The sequence below is a fragment of the Leptodactylus fuscus genome, chromosome 6 (assembly GCF_031893055.1).
Source record: "Leptodactylus fuscus isolate aLepFus1 chromosome 6, aLepFus1.hap2, whole genome shotgun sequence".
NCBI classification, from domain to species: domain Eukaryota; kingdom Metazoa; phylum Chordata; class Amphibia; order Anura; family Leptodactylidae; genus Leptodactylus; species Leptodactylus fuscus.
In genome coordinates, this window is record NC_134270.1 from 85,369,144 (window position 1) to 85,389,655 (window position 20,512).

The following is a 20,512-nucleotide window of genomic DNA, read 5'->3' on the forward strand; positions in this document are numbered from 1 at the left end:
AAAGAGCGGTTAAGACCTAACTGGAGTAGGAGGTCTTAAGAGGACCAGAGGGGATGTGTGGGTTGGTAGCAGGAGATTAGGTCAAAGATGTATGGAGTGGACAAGTTGTGAATGGCTTTATATGTCAACAATGATAATGATGGACTGACTAAAGAATTGTCCTTACTTTACACTGGATATTAGATATCTGTTGGCATATTAGCTGCACTGGAGAGCAGGTACTATACCTATTTGCCACTTCCCACATGTATTTACAAAAAAATAATAGCAATTACTCAACCAGCAATTCTGTTGTTTTATACATGCACACAGAATGCAATGAAAGGGGGATACCCATTGTGAAAAAAGGAGTCACCCAACCTCTGTCTTAACATCACAGTGAGAAGAGAGGTGGATGCATGTGTTTTGCTTTATTCTGTACTTGCATAGAAGTGAATGGTGACAACAGCACATGTGCAGGCACCTCCACACATATTGCAGTTGTAAGTTGGAAACCTTTTCATAAACATGGGTTCAAGATCTGGGGCCTGCAACTATTGTACATTTTTGGCATATTCACAAAACATGCTATAAATGTAAGGTAGATGCATGTCCCATTTCTGGAACCTATATCTGTATGCAAGATGGGAATACTCTTTTAATTCAGTTTAGTCTGACATTGTTAAACAGATCTGTACTGTAATATCTGAACTATGCTTTTATGTATTTATGAACCTCTTTTATAGATGCATTTACTGTAAACTTGTTATTTACTTCAGTATTTTTATTTTTTTAGATTCTAACTGTACATATTTCAAGTTCTTTACTACGGGGGAAAATGCATACATATTTCAGCGTGTAACACACAAGGGTAAGTTTTACTACTTACAAGCTGTCCTTTATTCCTTGTGACAATGTAAACATTTTATGTATGAGTTAAAGAGGTGGCATAAAAATGTATATTTAAAATACACTTCTATTTTTCTGTCTATGTATTTCTAGATATGTGGCTATATACATAGAGGAAACCCAGTCTTTTAGGTACCACACTATTCCTAGGCAATATATTCTGGCTTTCCTGCAAATCTTTCTTAATGTCCTGTCCAGAAGAGCTTTACTTAAACAAAGACTCACTTGTCTCATTCACACAATGGAGTTTCACCTCCATCTGTGTGTTCACTGGATTTACTGGCTGAACATCATGCCCAGAGAGGGGATCCTAGCATAATAGTCATCTCTGATGCTAAGAGTCCCTGCCTCCCAGCAACACATTGTCCTGTGTTGTAATAGGTATAGGACAGTATATCCCTGTGAGGCAGGGACTCTTAGCATCGGAGATGGCTATAATCCTAGGAGTCCCTCTCCTGGCATAATATTTAGGCTGGGAAATCTGACACACTCATGATTATGTTGCTTAAATATTAGACATATTAGACATATTAGACATAGCTAGCAAATATACCCCACTTATAGTAACATTTAATAACTTTGAGGAATGTGAGCAACATTTTTTGTGCTCTTGGAACAATTTTTCCTTGGTCTGCACTCAGAGCTGACTCACTTTCACTCTCTTTCTCACTTACCGTATTTTTCAGACTATAAGTCGCACCTAGGTCTTAGACGAGGAAAATAGGGAAAAAATTTTAAAGCAAAAAAATGGTAACATTTTTATTACATGGGATTTGTAGTTTTGCAACAGCTGCAAGGCCACATTGACAGGTGACCCTGCAGTGTTTTATTGCGTTTTTTTAGTTATACCATTTTGGGAAATGTCTATTGCTTAGATCTCCTTTTATTTAAATCAGAGGAAAAATGGTAAAAAAAGTGGCAGTTTGGCACTTTTGATTTTGACGTTCACTGTAAAGGAAAAAATATTACTAGATCGGGTATTTTCAGACACAAAGATACCTAATGTGTATATGTTTTACAGTAATGTTCTACTTTTATATGTATTCTAAAGAAGGGAGGTAATGTAAAACGTACTATTTTATTAGCCCCCCAAGGAGGCTTGAATCTGCAATCATTTTCTTGCAAGTCCCATAGACTGCAATACAAGTGTATTGCAATGGAGACATGGTTGCTATGGCCATTATTCTTACAGACACTGCATCCACTGTAATAGAACAGCCAATGCTGTGGGGGGGGGGGGGTTAGCCACTGGAACAAGTGCCGGGGCCCGCAGCATCACCACACTCCTGCCACTGCAAGAAGCCAGAGACGGCAGGAGCGTGGCAATGCTGCAATTCCGCTCCTCCACCCCCCTGTTATAGTCTGAAAAATTTGGTATTCCTCATCCCTTTCTCACTCACTCCCCTTTCCTATTTCCCAAGCTATCCTTCCCACTACACCCTCAGCAGCCATCTTTAGACTCCTAGTTCCCACTCACTCAATACATTTCTCCTTTGGCTGTAATATTTTAATCACCTCCATATATCATCATTACAGTTACAGTGAAAAAGCTTCAGGACAAAAATGAATTCTTCATGCTCTTTTTTGGTAATTAAATATATACACACATTCATACATACAACAGAAAAATGGTCCCCAATGACCCCCACATAGTATAATATGCTCCACAGTGGTCCCCGCACAATATGATGCTCCACAGTGACCCCAGCAAAGTATAATGCTCCTCAGTGGCCCCTGCATAATATAATGCTCCAGAGTGGTGCCCCGCAGAGTGGGACAATTAAAGGATTATCTTATGTTATTAATAATAATAATAATAATAATAATAATAATAATACATTTTGTTTATATAGCGCCAACATATTCTGCAGCACTTTACAATTTGTAGGGGTCAAGTACAGACAAAATGAGGCATTACAGAGTAGTAAGTAAATTCACACAGTGTGACTGAGAGCCCTGCTCACAAGAGCTTACAATCTATGAGGTGGGGGCAGCCTGTGTCTTATAATTTGCAGATGGTACCTGGGCATATAAAGTTACAGCAGTGAGTTGATACCCAGCACTCTGAGACTTCTTTATATTAAAAGATATAAACTTTATTTCGGAGACATGCTCCCTTTAAAATCCATATGTACAAAATATGCACGAGTGCAGACAGGATGGTAAAGTGTAACCCGTAAAAAACCAACTTTGGTTGTTTTTTTTCGGGTTACACTTTACCATCCCGTCTGCACTCGTGCATATTTTGTACATATGGATTTTAAAGGGAGCATGTCTCCGAAATAAAGTTCATATCTTTTAATATAAAGAAGTTTCAGAGTGCTGGATATCAACTCACTGCCATTTCCCCGTTACCTCACCGGAAGACTCTCCGCACACTCTTAGGACACTTCTTTGGTCTCGTTACATCCGACAAGTAAGCCAACAAAAAACCTTTTTTTATATATTGTGTGGCTGTGACCACCTTTTTGTATATAAAGTTACAGTCTGATACAGCATCATATCCTATGGAATAATGTGGGAGCATGAAAAGTGGAGGTTTAGTTTCAGGGATTCTAACTGCAAAAGGATTTAATTTAGAAATTGTGATAGGCCAGTCTGAAAAGATGTGTCTTTAGGATTAATTTGAAGCTGTAGAAATTGGGAGTTAATCTGATTGTCTGGGGTAGAGCATTCCAGAGAAGTGGAGCAACTCGGGAGAAGTCTTGGATACTAGAGTGGGAGGGTCTGATTATAGAGAATGTAAGTGTTAGGTCATTGATTGAATGGAGAGTACAGGATGGGCGATAGACAGAGATGAGGGAGGAAATGTAGGGAGGTGCAGTATGATGGAGCCTTCTGGATAAGGGTGATAAGTTTATAGTGTATTCTGTAATGAATAGGCAGCCAATGCAGTGACTGGCACAGACCAGCGGCATCGCTGTAGCATTTAGATTGTTAGCTGAACCTGGCGGCTGTGTTCACAATCGATTGTAGAGGGTGGAGTTTAGTAAGAGGAAGATCGGTTAGCAGGAAGTTATAGTAAAGTCAAGTCAAGAGTGAATCGGGGCAATAGTAAGGGTCTCTAATGTTTCTGCGGTTAGGAAATGGCGTATTTTGGAGATATTTTTAAAGTAGGGACAATATGAGTGTGCAAGTGATAGGATATGTGGGGACAAAGAAAGGTCTGAGTCACACATAACCCTGAGGCAGTGGGCATATTGCTTAGGAGTTACGGTAAGGCCAGAGACTGAAATAGAGGTATCAGGGTTTCGTCTTTTAAATTGTAGAAACAGCAGTAGTTCAGTCTTTGAGAGATTCAGTTTCAGATAAAGCGAAGACATCTTTATCTTTAAGATAGCAGAGTAACAGTCACGGGTATTCTGTATTAGTGCAGGGGTGATGTCACAGGATGAATTATATAGTTGGTTGTCATCACCATAAAGATGGAAGCCAAATATTGTGATGGTTTGTCAAATAGGTGCCTTATAGAGAGAGAAGAGCAGGGGGCCTAGGATTGAGCCCTGAGGAATGCCAACAGCAAGGGGAAGAGACAGAGCCCACAAATGATACACTGAAAGTTTGGTCTGAGAGATAAGAGGAGAACCAGGAAAACGCCCTGTCTGTGAGGCTGACAGAGCAGAGCATAGTGAGGACAAGTCGGGAGTTGGTGTTCAACAGTATCAAATGCTGCTGAGAGATCCTGAAGAACTAGAAGAGAATAGTCACCATTAGATTTAGCTGTCAGAGATTGGAGATTTTTGTAAGGGCTGTTCAGTAGAGAGCAGAGTGTGGAAGCCAGATTGTAAGAGGTCAAGAAGACAGTTAGCGGATAGCAGATGAAACGAGAATTGACCATGCGTTCCAAGATTTTGGAGATGAAGGGGATGTTAGAGATTGGTCGATAGCAGCATCGGATGGGTCAAGGGACGTATTAAACACAATGCTAAAAAGATGACTACAATTGAATAACATGGTCTAACCATTAATCACCATGGTTAGTATTCCTCTTATAACCAAAATGTATTATTGCCAAAATCAATATTAAAGTCAAAATTCTCTCTAATATGGGGGGTTATGCAACTCAACCCACTGATTTATTCTATAATTACACAATGGTCACCTCATGAATTTGTGGAACAAAACATAAATAATAAGAGTATATAGCCTGGTTATGTATACAGAATGAATGCTAGACTCCCCAAGTAAAGGGAGAAAATGTAAAATCTTTGTTTAATCCACTGGGGATTAAGTTATTTTTTTACTATGTAATAGTACGGTGCTATAATGCTGTGAGCACAAGAGATTCTCTGACTCTGGCGGATTAAACCTCTGATTGCCGTGATCAATAGTGATAGCGGCATTCAGGGGCTCTATGGGCAAGATAGTCCCTCATGTTGCCCCTGGGACCCCACTGAGATAAGATTGCAGGTCTGTAGGGGATGCCATGACAGCCTAGAGGCAGGGCCACGGCCTCCTGACGGCCTATGCATAGTTCCAATATATTGCAGTACATTGAAAGGGGGATATGAGATCTCAGCTTCAAGTTCCATTGTGGGACATGTAAAAAGTGAAATAAAAACATGCACATAGTGAAACACACAAATAAATAAATAAATAAATAAATAAATAAATAAATAATAAAAAGTGAACACTTTTATTTAAAAATTTATATATTGTAAATAAAAATTAAACAAATATGTTGAGTATCTTTGTGTGGGTATAAGTCCCCACTATCCAAAAATAGTGTCAATTATCCTGTACATGAACGTTGTAAAAAAATATTTTTAGCGCAATGCACAAATTAACGTATTTTGGTCAATTTGCATTCCCCCAAAAAATAACAATAAAATGTGATCAGAAAGTCATACATACCAAATATTGGTACCAATAAAAAGTACAACTTACCCTGCAAGTAAAGATCTCTGACATAACTCCATCAACAGTACAGTAGAAAAGTTATAGACTAGAGATGAGCGAACAGCATTCGATCAAATTGGTATTCGATCAAATATCAGGCTGTTCGAGGTATTTGATTCCAATCAAATACCACGCAGCAAATGCAGTAAAAATTTGTATCCCCTCCCACCTTCCCTGGCACTTTTTTTGCACCAATAACTGTGCAGGGGATGTGGGACAGGAACTACGACATCGTAGGTATTGAAAAAAAATCTGAAAAAGCCATTGGCTGCCAAAATCAGGTGACCTCTGATTCATAATAATAGTGTCAGCCATGTTCATCTCATTTTAGTTTTGGAGAGCTAGGGAGAGCTTGGTCTCAGGGCGATACACTTATTTTAGCCTTGTTCTTATAAAACAGCTCTTTTCAGAGATACACTGCAGGAACACTGTACACATACAGTGAACCTGCCAATCATGCAGCAGGGTAGCAGCAGAGGATGTGGGCGAGGACATGGACATGGATATCCAGCTGGGTATCCAGTCCACAGTCCAGGTACTGGAGAGGGGCTGCCAGCAGTGCCCCTCATCAGTAGCAAAAGGGGGCAAGGACGTGGACGCGGATATCCAGCTGGGTATCCAGTCCACAGTCCAGGTACTGGAGAGGGGCTGCCAGCAGTGCCCCTCGTCAGTAGCAGAAGGGGTGAGGACGTGGATATCCAGCTGGGTATCCAGTCCACAGTCCAGGTACTGGAGAGGAGCTGCCAGCACCCACGTTACTCATCTTCCTCCTCCTCCTCCTCCTCCTCCTCCAACCCCAGCCCCTTCACCCTAATGTAACACTTAAAAAATCTCACTGAGGTTACCTCATTAATTTTTTAGGGCTCCCCCCAAGGGCCTGCAATGCAATTTTTAGGGCTCCCCCACAAGGGCCTGCAATGCAATGTTTTAGGGCTCCACCCCAAGTGCCTGCAACTCAATGTTTTAGGGGTCACCCAAAGGGCCTAACACTCTGCTGCTACAAGGCTCAATTCACCATAAGGGCCTACCATTCTGCTGGTGCAGGGATCTACTCACCCCAAGGGCCAAAAGTAAAATACTGCTGGTGCAAGGCTCAACTCACTCCAAGGGCCAAAAAGTAAAACGCTGCTGGTGCAAGGCTCAACTCACCCCAAGGGCCAAAAAGTTAAAAAAAAAATGCTGGTGCAAGGCTCAACTCACCCCAAGGGCCAAAAAGTTAAAAAAAAAATGCTGGTGCAAGGCTCAACTCACCCAAAGGGCCAAAAACTAAATCTCTGCTGTTTAAAGGCTCAACTCACCTCAAGGGCCAAAAGCACTGCTGGTATAAGGCTCAACTCACCCAAAAGGTCTAACATTCTGCTGGTGCAATGCTCAACCTAATTAAAGGTGCAACGTTTAGATGGCTTTTTTCCAAACCGAGGGTAATTCCTTTCGGTAAGATGTGATGGCTGTTTCCAGCCCTGATTATTCTGGTTGATCTTGTTCAGTAATGAGGCCAGCTCAGCATGAGGATCTATGTTAGGTTGTCAATGCCCACTAATATGCATGAAGACTCGATCACAGTAAATGTTCTTATTTTTCTCCAATTCAATCTCTGAATGAACTGCTCTGAAAGATGGCCTAGACACTGCTACAATGGCTTCACTGGCTTTTCCCCTTCCGGTTCCAAAGAATCTTGTGTCTTACTTGAAGAAGAGACAATCTTAGGGCCAGTTCACATGGAGTTAACGGGCTCGCATTCTGGCACGTATACAAGTGTCAGAATGTGAGCGCTCAAATCAGATCCCAATATTCCAATGGGTCGTTACGGGCGTATAACGCGCATAATTTTCGCACGTAATTTTGCGGCCGCAATATTCGAATAGTTGAATATTGTGGTGCTATTCGAAACGAATATCGAATATTTCACTGCTCGCTCATCTCTATTATAGAATAAGGTGACCCCAGGAAAATCATTTATTTTCAAAAAGTTATGTTTTATTTGTAAAGTAAAATGTAATATTAACCAATATAAAAATTGTATCACCGTTATAATAATGAACCTCCAGACAAAGCTGCCATGTCATTTTTAATGCAGAATGAACATCATAAAATTATTTCATATGGACTGCCAAAAAATACCCCAAAATGGTGGCAAATGAAAGTACAATTAATAATGAAAAGTATAAGCCCTCACATAACTATTTGCAATATATTATATACTGTATAAATAATAAAAGTTATGATATTTGAAAGACGGGGAGGGAAAGGAGGGAAGTTGCCATGCTTTACCGTACAAACAATGTTTTCATCGTGCTTCTTCTTGCAACAAGATCTTTAGCTCTTCTTTTTTAGGACCTGGTTTCTTCTGACATATACCCCAAAACATAAGTTATTTCGTATCACCTTGCCCTAGAGATCTGACTTATTGTTACTAGAACTCACATGCTGGGAGATATGCCTATGAAATTATTGGATGGTTTTCTAAAAATACATCTCAGGACAGAGACAAGTGGTTGCGTACACAATTCCAGTGGGTTTCATGGTTAATAAACTGTCTGATGTCATATTCTTTATTATCCACTGAATTATGAAAGATCTTTTTCGGTAAGTAATAGCGGAAAGTAATAGCAACCACCTCAGAAAAAAACATATTATTGTGTATGTAAGCCAATACTTATCTTGGATATGGACAGTGAGTAAGCATAGGAGACAATTCTTCCCCCAAAATAATCAAAAATAATAAAATTTGGAACTTAAATGTTGGCAGCGCTATAAAAACCTTCAGTCAGCCCTGAGGTGAGTGTGGCATTTATGCAGGCACGGGTTTGTATTTGGACGGTTAGTATTCTTGGACAGACCCCTGGGACTATGCACATTCTGGCAAGCATTACAGACTGCATGCTCTGCTGCTTACACAGCGACAAGCATGTTATTAGCATAATACAAACATAATACACATAATACATTGTCCTTGTGGTTTAAGGTGGAGTTCCACTGAGTAAGAATGTCATAGATAAGGCGATGCAAAGTCAGACCATTTTTTCGCTGCAATTCGAGCAGGGTGTTTTTTGCAACATAAAAACTGCAGAAATGTGCAGAGACTTTTCTTCATATTTTTTTAAGTCACTATACAGGTAAGTATTGCATTTTATTGTTTTTGTTTTATAGTGGCCTGAAGAAGACACCGGCTCGGTGTCGAAACGAGTAGCCACCCTCTGCCTGACTTTTTTGGAACCAATAAACAAATAATTTATTAAGTTTTAGTTTCCTTTGCATTCCCTCCAGTGGCCCTCCCTTGATCCCGGTTTTTGTCTCATTCATTCAATGCATTTTTCACCGCCCTCCGGGTAGGTGTCTGGGTAGGAGCTGACACTGAGCCACATATCCGTGCTAAGGACATTATTGGGGTGTCGGGGCTTTTTCATTTTTTATACTTAAGTTTAGATAAATACAGCCACAGATGAACAATTGACTACAGATTCCATAGTTTCATTATTTAAGAAAAATTATGCCAAAATGGAAAAGCCATTTGCAAAAAACAAGCACAACCTAGAAAATGATTTGGTTTGAAGAATTAACTGCAACAATTTGAAGTAATAGGTTTATGTATGACTTCATATCAGTCTCTCACAATGTTTGTCAGTTTTTTGAGGTTTGTGGGCATTTGTTTATGCATATCTCACTTCAGTACCCAATACAGCATTTTCAACTGGGTTCAGGTCTGGAGTCTGGCTCATGCAAACTCCACTTTTTCAGCCATACTGTTGTAGATTTATTGTGTACTTTGGCTCATTGTCCTGTTACAAGTCACAATTTCAGCAAAGCTTTAGCTGTTGGGTAGATGACCTCCTAATTAACCTTAGATTACTTTGCTATGGTTGACTATATGGCTCCGCTCTCACGGAGTAACCCGCCGCTCATTTAGGCACGTACACACGTGTCAGAGTACAGCGCTTCAAAACAGATCCCATTGATTTCAATGGGTGCCGGCTTACATGTAAAACATTGAAATCAATGGGAGGCTTTGTAACCCATTGATTTTAATGTGTTGCGCGTGTAAGCCGGCACCCAATTAAATCAATGGGATCTGTTTTGAAGTGCCAAGCTCTGACACGTGTATACGTGTCTAAATGGGCGACGCGTTACTCCGTGAGAATGGAGCCGATGACTGCAAGTTAGGCAAGTTCTATGACTGCAAAAGAAAAAAATTGAGTGAGGGAATTAGTCGGTTAGTGCTAGGATATAGAGAAAGGGGGGGGGGAAGGGGGTGGAGAGGTGGCAAATTAATTAGAGAGAGGAGTTGATTCAGCCATCAGTAAGTTGCAGCCAATGGGGCCATATCTTCACATAACAAAGATGGGTTCTCCTCTATAAACTGATTAATTCTTCAAAACATGCCTTTGATGAACTCTCATACTTGGACAGAAGAGGTGGAGATCTGAAACTAGTGTTGTGGAATCACTGATTTTGCAGCAGCAAGCATACGTGCAACTAATGGGTCTCTCAAAGGCTTGAAGTCAGTGGATGGCAAGAAGAGGAATATTTTCTCTGTAGTCAGTGTAAATGTAGTGGTAGCAGCTTTGCTTATATGATCCTGAATGTGGGACCAAGAGGTAGAAATATCCGAACAAGTCCACCAAATATCGTAATTAGTTTATAACTGCAATCGTCAACAGCAGCTGTTATCATCAGTGAATTTTCTTGTGGAATAACAAGTCGGGGTCCTGTACCATCTGGATAAGAGCTTATAGTCAATATACAAGGGGAAAAACCACAAGAGTACTTGTGGATCTTTTTAACGTTATCAGAAGACAGGGACTTATCCAGATCCTTTTCCCAGGAAGTGAGACTTGGTTACAGTGAGTGGATCAATGTAAAAGTGCATATCAAAATGCTGGTCCAGAGGAAGAGGTAATCTAATCTGTGGTGAGTAGAGATGAGCGAGTAGTATTCGAACGAATACGACTATTCGATCGAATACTCGTATCGGTCGAATACCACGTGGGAAAATTCCATTGAATTCAATGCAAAAACCTCCTCATGCTCCTTGTCCTGCTACTTCCGGAACTTGGAGGATCCAATGTGTCGAACATTTTTTTTTTCCCATAGACTATAATGTTATTCGATATTTGATCGAATGCTACTCGCTCATCTCTAGTGGTGAGATTTCCCAGAGTGAGAATAGAATGAAAAGTTTGTAGCCTGATGCTCGGAACATCATCTATCAGTTAAACCCAGGTCTTGAAACATATTTGTGAATTTACTGAGTGACTTCTGGGAGTGAGAGGAGGGTGAAGATGAAGAGTCAAGAAACAGGTTGAGGGCTAGCTTAAGGTTGCCACCTAGGACAATCTGACCTTCTGCAAATAGCTTTAAAGTTTCCAGAGTATTGAGCAGCCAAGCAACCTGTTCTTTATTTGGAGTATAAAATACATATAACATGTACACAATACATACATATAACAGAACCAGAGGCACAGACAATAAAAACAATAAATGCAGTGGCACTCTGGGACGCTGCATCTGTAAGTAAATTATTATAATTTATATAGCAATAATATGGACCAATAATACAAATGTGTCATATATTTAACACCATTTATGATTTTTCATGTAAAGTACTGAAATTAAGTTCAGTAAAGAATTTACTTGCACCTTTGAAAATGTTTGCTCACAGTTACCCTGGGACTTAGCCTCTCTGGTAAAGTTTAAATCATTTTGTGTTTGTATATAAACCAATGATACATTTTTTTAGTTATAAAGCAACCGTTAAAGTTTTGGATTAGCCCTACATACCTGTAAGTATTAATATATTTTCCCATACTTTAATCCTTTTTTACATTTCTATTTTCCTTCCACAGATTTAAATATTACTGCAGCAGTTCTGTCACTTTTGAGTATAACTTTTATGATAATGGGATCAATATGTATCACTATGGTTTTGAGCAAAGGTGTGGAGTTCCTCTTGAAGCCTGCATCATTCTTTTTCATCCTTTCTGGTAAGGAAATAAACAAATGTATACCTGTATATTAAACAGTTTATGGCCTCATTCACATCTGCGTCAGTAATCTGTTCGGGGGAGTCCACATGGGGACGGACTACCAAATGCATTTGCAAGCGGTGTGCAGTGAAAGCACACGGATCCCCATAGACTATAATGGGGTCCGCGAGATCTCCGCAGGGAATATGCAGACAGGAAAGTACTTCATAATCTACTTTCCTGTCCGCATGACTCATGCGGAGATCTTGCGGCAAGTACACTGACCCCATTATAGTCTATGGGGTCCGTGTGTTTCACTGCACGCCACTTGCAAATGCATTTGGTAGTCCGTTCGGGGGGTCCCCAGGCGGACTCCCTAAGTGGATTACCAAACACAGATGTGTGGCTAATCCCATCCACACATTGCAAAAAAAAAATTTAAAAAAATTGCAGTGGAAATGCTGTGATTTCAAAAACATGAGTGTTTCTGTAAATCACAGTATGTCATTTACACAGATGGAAATGCTGGCGTTGTCCGTATAGGTATAATAGGGGTAGAAAGTCGACAGAGGAAATGAAATGCAATGAAAAATGCTTTGGAAAAAAATGCATGTTTCGCTATGTGGGGCCTTAGTCTAAAGGAGTTGTCTGGGATCAAACAAAACATTCATTGAGAAAAATGCCATAAGACAATAAAGAAACATTCCTATTTGACCCCCACCACTCCAATGCCACTGCTCCAATGCTGCCCTCCAGTTTGCTTATTGTTTAGCAGGACTGATGTCATATGAGACCGTTGTACTTGCAATGTGTTATGTGATATTCACAATGCTCATATTCCCTTATAACAGGATTTTATGTGTACATGTAGCCTTTATCAAACAAAAATTTTTTGCTCAAAATAAATGTTAGTTTCTTTAAATGATTCAATAAATAAATACAAAGTGTATTGGCAGTGACACTATGCAATTATCATCAGCACGAAACAAGGTTTCTTTAATGTGGTGGTGAATGCAAAACAAAAACAAAATAAGAAAATATCCCTTTTCACTATTGCCCCTATTTAATCTGTGCTCTGAATTACAGATATACAGTACTTGTTTTACTTTAACTTTTTATTTTGTATGTGGGTTGACTTTAAGGCTGAGGCCCCACATTGTGGAAAAGCAGCTTTTTTTGTTGCAGTTTGCCGTGGGATTTTTTTGAGCCAAAGCCAAGAATATCTACAAAGAGAATGGGAAATATATAGGAAGTTCTTATACTTCTCCTGTCTGCTCAATCCACTCCTGGTTTTGGCTTAAAAACTACAGCAAAATCTTCAACAAAAAGCTGCTTTTCCGCAACATGGGGTCTTAGTCTAAAGAGTTTTTTTGGCCTAAAATATTGATGGGTGATTCAATGAATAGACCATCAGAGGTCGATAGGTTTCAGTGTTTCAGTCTAAACCCCCAAATCCCTGCCTATCTTCATAATGAAGGCTCTGAGCTTGAGCACTAGGAGCAGCCACATGGGTAAGCTTTAATAGTCAGTAAAGGTCCTCAAGTTAATATCCCCACCTATTAAACATTGATAGCCAGTCCTAAGGCTGGGGCCCATGGGCCGGAAACGCTGCGATTTGGCCGCGGTGAAAACGCTGTGGGAAAAATCGCGGCATTTTACAGTACTTGCAAAGTGGATAGAATTCATGTGAATACCCACTTTGCGGCAAAAGATCGCAGTGCGGACATGCTGCGATTTCCAAAACCGTTGCGGTTTTGAAAATCGCAGTATGTCAATTATATCTATGGAAACACTGGTGGCTTTCCCATAGATATAATTGTAACAGAAAGTCTGCGAAGGAAAACTCCATGAACTTTCTGTTCAAAGCGCTGTGGGAAGAACCGCAATGCGTTCACACAGCGTTTGTTCCCGCAGTGCTTTAGATCGGCGGTTCCGGCCCATGGGGCCTTAGCCTTAGTCTGGAAAACCCTTTTCATTCTTAAATTTAGGCTGAGGCCCCACATTGCAGAAATGTAGCTTTTTTTTGTTGCAGATTTTATTATAGTTTTTGAGCCAAAGCCAAGAATGGCCACAAAAGGAATGGGAAATATATAGTAAGTTGTTATACTTCTACCTTCTGTTCAATCCACTCCTAGATTTGTCTCAAAAAACTGCAACAAAATCTGCAACAAAAACAGTTGCGTTTCTGCAATGTGGGGCTTTAGCACGAGGCCGGGGCCCCACAGAACGGAAACAACACGATTTGCCTTTTTAAATCCCATACCCAATTCGATAAAAACCGCCAAGTGGACATGCCGCAATTTCCAAAACTGGCGCTTTATTGCTGTGGGACATTCCGTGGGACCCCGGTCTTAAAAGGTTTTATTTTCCTCATAACTTATGCATTATGAAATTTTATTGCCTTAGTAATTGTGTTTGTGAAAAACATTTTTATTTAAAAATGGAACTATAGATTTATATGTTTTTCTCAGAAAGGCTGTAAAACTAATTAACATAATTTATATGATTTTTATGTTTACCGATCTCTTAGGTAAAAATGTAGCTCATTCTTTATTAGTGATAGTTTCCTCTCCCACCTTCTAAAAGCCAGAACTTTGTACCTATCCATTATCATGAGGATTTACACACACAATAGATTTTTTTTCCTACAGCTTTAGTTTTTATGTTATTCACCTTGCATTAAAAATTACATGCTTCCTTTATGTGTTGATCACAAATTTATATAAAATATATATTTGAATGAATTAAAAAATGAATGAAAGTTACATTGTCAGAAAGAATTCTCAATATTTATATATTTTTAGAGTTCTGGCATTTTTGGTTGCGGGGATGCCTAAAGTTGTTTGTTCTAGGGAAATGTAATTTAATGTTATATTTTTTTTTATACTTGAAACCAAGGAGTCTGATAATTTATACAGTATACTGCAATACAACTTAGTTGCAATATATTGTAAAATGCGTTTATTTCTATTACATGCTGGCCATGGTGAATTGTAATTGTAATAGCAGAACCGGGAACCTTCAATAACAACCATGGCAAGTAATAGGCTCCCAGCTGTCATGGGACCAATATGGATGTGCCCATATACGCTGCAGCAATATACCAATGCGTCTTTTTTTTTTTAATTATTATTATGGTAGAGTTGGAAGGGACCTCAAGGGCCATCGGGTCCAACCCCCTGCGAGTGCAGGTTTTCCTAAATCATCCCAGCTATATGTTTATCCAGATTCCGCTAAAGGGTTAAGAGCCATGAATGATATAGGCACTGATCATGGCTGTTAGGGGCAGTGCCTTATGTATAATACAGCTGCCGTGTATGAAGAGGGCTTATCTCCTGACTCCTCTCCATACCAACTTAGCAACACTATGACTTAGTAGTTTGTCATATGTCATTAAGGGATTTTTGGGAATTGTTGTTTAACTTTATACTTTTTTTTTTAGCCCATTCAGTTTATCGCTTTCATTGTTTTATAGATACCAAAAGTTTTATCACTATGGGGTATTATGGGAAACAACATTTTGAAATATATAAATTTTTATAATTATTTTCCATTAATTCCCTTAATTTATGTTTTTCAGGTGTATTTGTCCTAATCACTATGGCAATATTTCATCAAGCTGTTGGCTGGCTAATGGCAAGCAATGAGAATGTGCAGCTAGAATATGAATATTCATGGTCTGTAGCTTGTGCAGCAGCAGCAGGAGCCATCTTGATATTTGGGGGAATATGTTGCATTTTCTTAGTTTTGCCATCACTGCCCAAGAAACCATGGGAGTACTGCATGAAAAAAGGAAGTAGTTCATAAGGCAAGAATCGGTGATCACAATTGCTTATTCTCCTGGCAAATGAGCTAGAGAACATTCACACATTGCCTGGTTCCCAACAGTAATGTCCTTTGCAAAATGAGGACAGTTGTTTGTTTACGTCATTGTAATTTTAATGCGCCTGATCCAGAGTAACAGTCAGTATTCAGACTACAGGAGTTATGGAAAATGTATGAGGCTCCAACATGAGGACAGACTATTTCTATCCTATTTTGAACTGGTTGTTTCTATTTTTCCTTTTGTAAATAAGCTTTGTAGCATCCAGAACTCTGTCAATGTATTTTATTTGGGGAGGGTTATTGTATAGAACCTATTAATATTTTGGTGTTATAATATATTGTGCTATTAAAAGTTATTTTTATTCTGGTGATTGTGCGTGTTTAACTATGCTTATATCTACTATTTAAATGTCCATCTTTTATGTAAATATGAGCAAATATGTTATGATTTTATGTGTACTGCATGTAAACCAAAGAAAAAGGTACATACTGACAAAAAGTGTGATTGAGCAAGGAAAAGGTTTGAGTGGTTGCCAGACTATTCATGTAAGGCCTTATTCACACATCTGTGATTTATATACGTATGCTATTTGCATTTTTCATGCAAGAATATTAATTTTCTCGACTGATGCAAATGCTTCATGTCAATGCAAGTCTATGGGTCTGTAGAAAAAAATTCCCCCAAAAAACACATGGAATCCTTTTTTCATGAGCCAAGACACATTGAAAGTATAGGAAATGTTAAAAACAGATGAAACATCACATGTCTGCAAAATGCAGATGTGTGAATATGTCCAGAGAAAAAATGAATGGAAGGGGTCATTGCAGAGGAAAGTCAAAGGTATCTTAACTTTACATAATGTGCATAATTAAAGAGACCACCCAGGACAAAATTCTATATAGTATATCTCTATTAAATGTCACTGTGAGGCTAAGGCCCATGTTGCGGAAGCGCAGTTTTTTTGTTGCAAATTTTGTTGCGGTTTGTTAAGCCAAAACCAAGAATGGCTACAAAAGGAATGGGGAACAAATAAGGAGTTCTTACTTCTACCTTCTGCTCAATCCACTTTTGGCTTTGGTTAAAAAAAAACAAAAAACGCAACAACAATCTTCAACAAAAAAAAGCTGCATTTCCGCAATGTGGGGCTTTAGCCTGACTCGACTGCATTGATTCATTCATGGCTTTTGGAAGGTTTTATGTAAATTATCTTTTTCTCTCCAAATCGTGATAATTAGAGATGGATGCACCAACTTGTCACAAGCCGTGTAAAGCCTCGTTCACATCTACGTCAGTAATCCATTCAGGGAAGTCCACATGGGAACCCCCCGAATGGACTACCAAACACATTTGCAAGTGGTGTGCAGTGAAAGCACACGGATCCCCTTAGACTATAATGGGGTCAGTGTGCTTGCCGCGGGTTAGACCCGAATATTACAAATTGATTTTTTTTTTTTTTACCAAACAATGGAGATATGTGTCTGGAAAACTAAAAAGGCCACCATATTATATATTTTCAGACCTCAGAGTATAATACATGGAGGCCTAGGGAAGATGACAAAAATTTGAAATAAAAACCTTTCATACTAACCTTACATCTGTTGGGCTTCCTAGTGGCCTTTTCCTGTGACGTTATGTGCCCAGGGTTACTACTGTGATTAGGCCTCAGTGGTGACATGGGCACATGCCAGATGCCACAAGGAGGCCCAAATGAGGTAAAGGAAGGTGAGTATGCAGGCTCTATTTTTATTTTTTACATCTCCCCTGGGTCTCCACCTATCATACTCTGAGGTCTGAAGATAACCCAGAGTATAATAATGACACTTTTACTTTGACATAATTTTGGCTATGTTTGCCTTAGAGAGCTAAAATATAAAAAACAAAAAAACTTGAGAGTCTTCGGTAGTTGATACCTTTTTTAATGGCTAACTTAATAATGATGACAGATTACAAGCTTTCAGGATCAGAGTTATCCCGCAAGCTTGTAATCAATCATCATTAAGATAGCCATTAAAAAAGGTATAAACTACTGAAGACTCTCAAGTTTTTTTTTTTTTTTTTTAAATATTTTATACCCACTGACTAACACATATACAAATTAGAGAGCTAGAAATTGGATAGATAAGTTTCTAGTAGCCCCGACACTAGGTCCACTTGGGGACCCAAAAAACGGAAATCCAAACCGCTTATACCATAATGGGTTCCGCCGGGTTTCTGTTCGGTTTCTGTCCTAAAAATGCAGAGAGAATAGTCGTGCTTACACTTTTCAATAAGATTTGGGAAGGGAATTCTTGAATGGAACCCATACGCAGGTGTTCTACACCATGTTCTAAACATTTTAAGGTATAGTACATACTGAATTTATTCAACCCAAAACAAATCTTGAACCTGAGCCATCTGAACCCAAAATAAAACTAATCATGAGAGGTCTGCACATCTCAAGTGATAATCTTTTATATTCTGAGAAAAAAAAAATCAAAGTTTACACCCATGTAGAAAACAAGAGCGAATTTACCTATAAAGTTACAGGGGCATATTGTTATGAATTAGTAGATGGATTAAAAAAAAAAAAGCCATATTGATCAAGGGTACAGGAGCAATGAAATGAGTTATACTATTTAGCATTTGGTACATTTGGTGACATGTCCTCTTTCATGTTATATAATGACAAGGTTGCAAAAATCTATGAAATCAACACACAAATCAACTAAAAGCCCTACTTTCCCAAAAGTAAAAATGTAAAAGAAAACCTTCACTTTTTCATTTGTATACAGACTGACATACTGTTCTGAAGCAAGCTTAGCAAATCTACTCAGCAATTCTCCAGTGCGCCCTTATATCTTCCTGTATAATGGGAACCCGCTGTACTTTTTGAGAAGTTAAGGACTGTGTCCATTCAAAAAACCATTGACCTATAAAAAGGCTTTAGAAATACCTATCTTGTACATCTAGGATTATATGGGTTATATATTTTCCATGATATAAATGTGAAAGAATTTTAAACTTGGCTGTCACTGTTCCTTATCCAATGAGGTGATCAGTGTTTGTGCTTTTAGCTGTTAATTGCGCAATTTAGTCTTTGCTTCATTCCACCTAAGTTTTATAACACTAACCAGAGTTACTGTCGAAGGCTCAGCTCTGTTGAAGGTTTTTGGCTGCCTGTGTGGCAGTGCTAACGTCAACTGATACTACTCATGTCCATGAATGGAGCTGGAGCTTAAAATAACTCTTTACCACTTTTAATTTATCTTAGTTTTTTTTTGTTTTGTTTTTGAAAACTGGAAGTCAGCCCGGTGTACTTGAATGCTATTCTCATTGAACAGTAGCACGGAACCTTTTGGTAATTTTGGAAATTTTACCACTGTAATTTTTAACATAAAGTTTAACATATCCATTAAGATACAGATCACAGTTTATCAATTTGTACTAATTTATGCTGATTTTAAACAACACAAGTCATGTCTTAACTCCAAATGGCCCCAGTTGTCAATTACATACAATTCCAAAGAAGACGTACAATTTTTTTTATTTTTCAATCAGAGCAAAAGTAGGTTTGTTTCTCCGTCAGTATTGGCATTTGTCAGCTATTATACATTTACAAATGACCACTTATTGTCTAGCCTCTGTTTGTACAAGTGTTTATGTTGCTATAATTCTGCTATGCATGATCAGGAGAAGGGGGCAACAAGCTTATATTATGCCACTTTATTTTCTGTAATAAACTATTATTAAACTATTGGTTATTAAACTCTAAACATTTAACATCTTTACTTCAGTTCCTGAAAATGTACACTTTGTGGTACCTAGGATTTACATTATACAGTGTTGGCCAAAAGTATTGGCACCCCTGCAATTCTGTCAGATAATACTCGGTTTCTTCCAGAAAATGATTGCAAGCACAAACTCTTTGGTATTAATATCTTCATTTATTTTGCTTGCAATGAAAAAACACAGAGAATGAATTAAAAAAAGTCAAATCATTGATCATTTTACACAAAACTCCAAAAATGGGCCGGACAAAAGTATTGGCCCCCTCAGCCTAATACTTGGTAGCACAACCTTTAGACAAAATAACTGCAAACAACCGGTAACCATCAATGAGTTTCTTACAATGCTCTGCTGGAATTTTAGACCATTCTTCTTTGGCAAACTGCTCCAGGTCCCTGAGATTTGAAGGGTGCCTTCTCCAAACTGCCATTTTGAGATCTCTCCACAGGTGTTCTATGGGATTCAGGTCTGGACTCATTGCTGGCCACTTTAGAAGTCTCTGGTGCTTTCTCTCAAACCATTTTCTAGTGATTTTTGAAGTGTGTTTTGGGTCATTGTCCTGCTGGAAGACCCATGACCTCTGAGGGAGACCCAGCTTTCTCACACTGGGCCCTACATGATGCTGCAAAATTTGTTGGTAGTCTTCAGACTTCATAATGCCATGCACACAGTCAAGCAGTCCAGTGCCAGAGGCAGCAAAGCAAGTCCAAAACATCAGGGAACCTCCGCCATGTTTGACTGTAGGGACCGTGTTCTTTTCTTTGAAGGCCTCTTTTTTTTTCCCTGTAAACTCTATGTTGATGCCTTTTCCCAGAAAGCTCTACTTTTGTCTCATCTGACCAGAGAACATTCTTCCAAAACGTTTTTGGCTTTCTCAGGTAAGTTTTCGCAAACTCCACCCTGGCTTTTTTATGTCTTTGGGTTAGAAGTGGGGTCTTCCTGGGTATCCTACCATACAGTCCCTTTTCATTCAGACACAGATGGATAGTATGGGTTGACACTGTTGTACCCTTGGACTGCAGGGCAGCTTGAACTTGTTTGGATGTTAGTCAAGGTTATTTATCCACCATCCGCACAATATTGCGTTGAAATCTCTTGTCAATTTTTCTTTTCCGTCCACAGTACCATGGGCTTTAAACTTCTTGATGACACTGCACACGGTAGACACAGA

The 20,512-nt window shown here is 39.0% G+C and overlaps 1 protein-coding gene across 1 annotated transcript in view; it reads left to right on the plus strand.

Annotated features, from left to right (window-relative positions):
* CACNG6 (calcium voltage-gated channel auxiliary subunit gamma 6) overlaps window positions 1-19,389 on the plus strand; it is a 125,204-nt gene extending 105,815 nt beyond the window's left edge. The window contains exons 2-4 of the mRNA XM_075276807.1: window positions 776-850; window positions 11,631-11,768; window positions 15,331-19,389. Coding sequence (XP_075132908.1) covers window positions 776-850; window positions 11,631-11,768; window positions 15,331-15,557 — 440 coding nt within the window. The 3' untranslated portion in view covers window positions 15,558-19,389. The remainder of the gene's footprint in view (window positions 1-775; window positions 851-11,630; window positions 11,769-15,330) is intronic.
* Window positions 19,390-20,512: the final 1,123 nt, after the last annotated feature.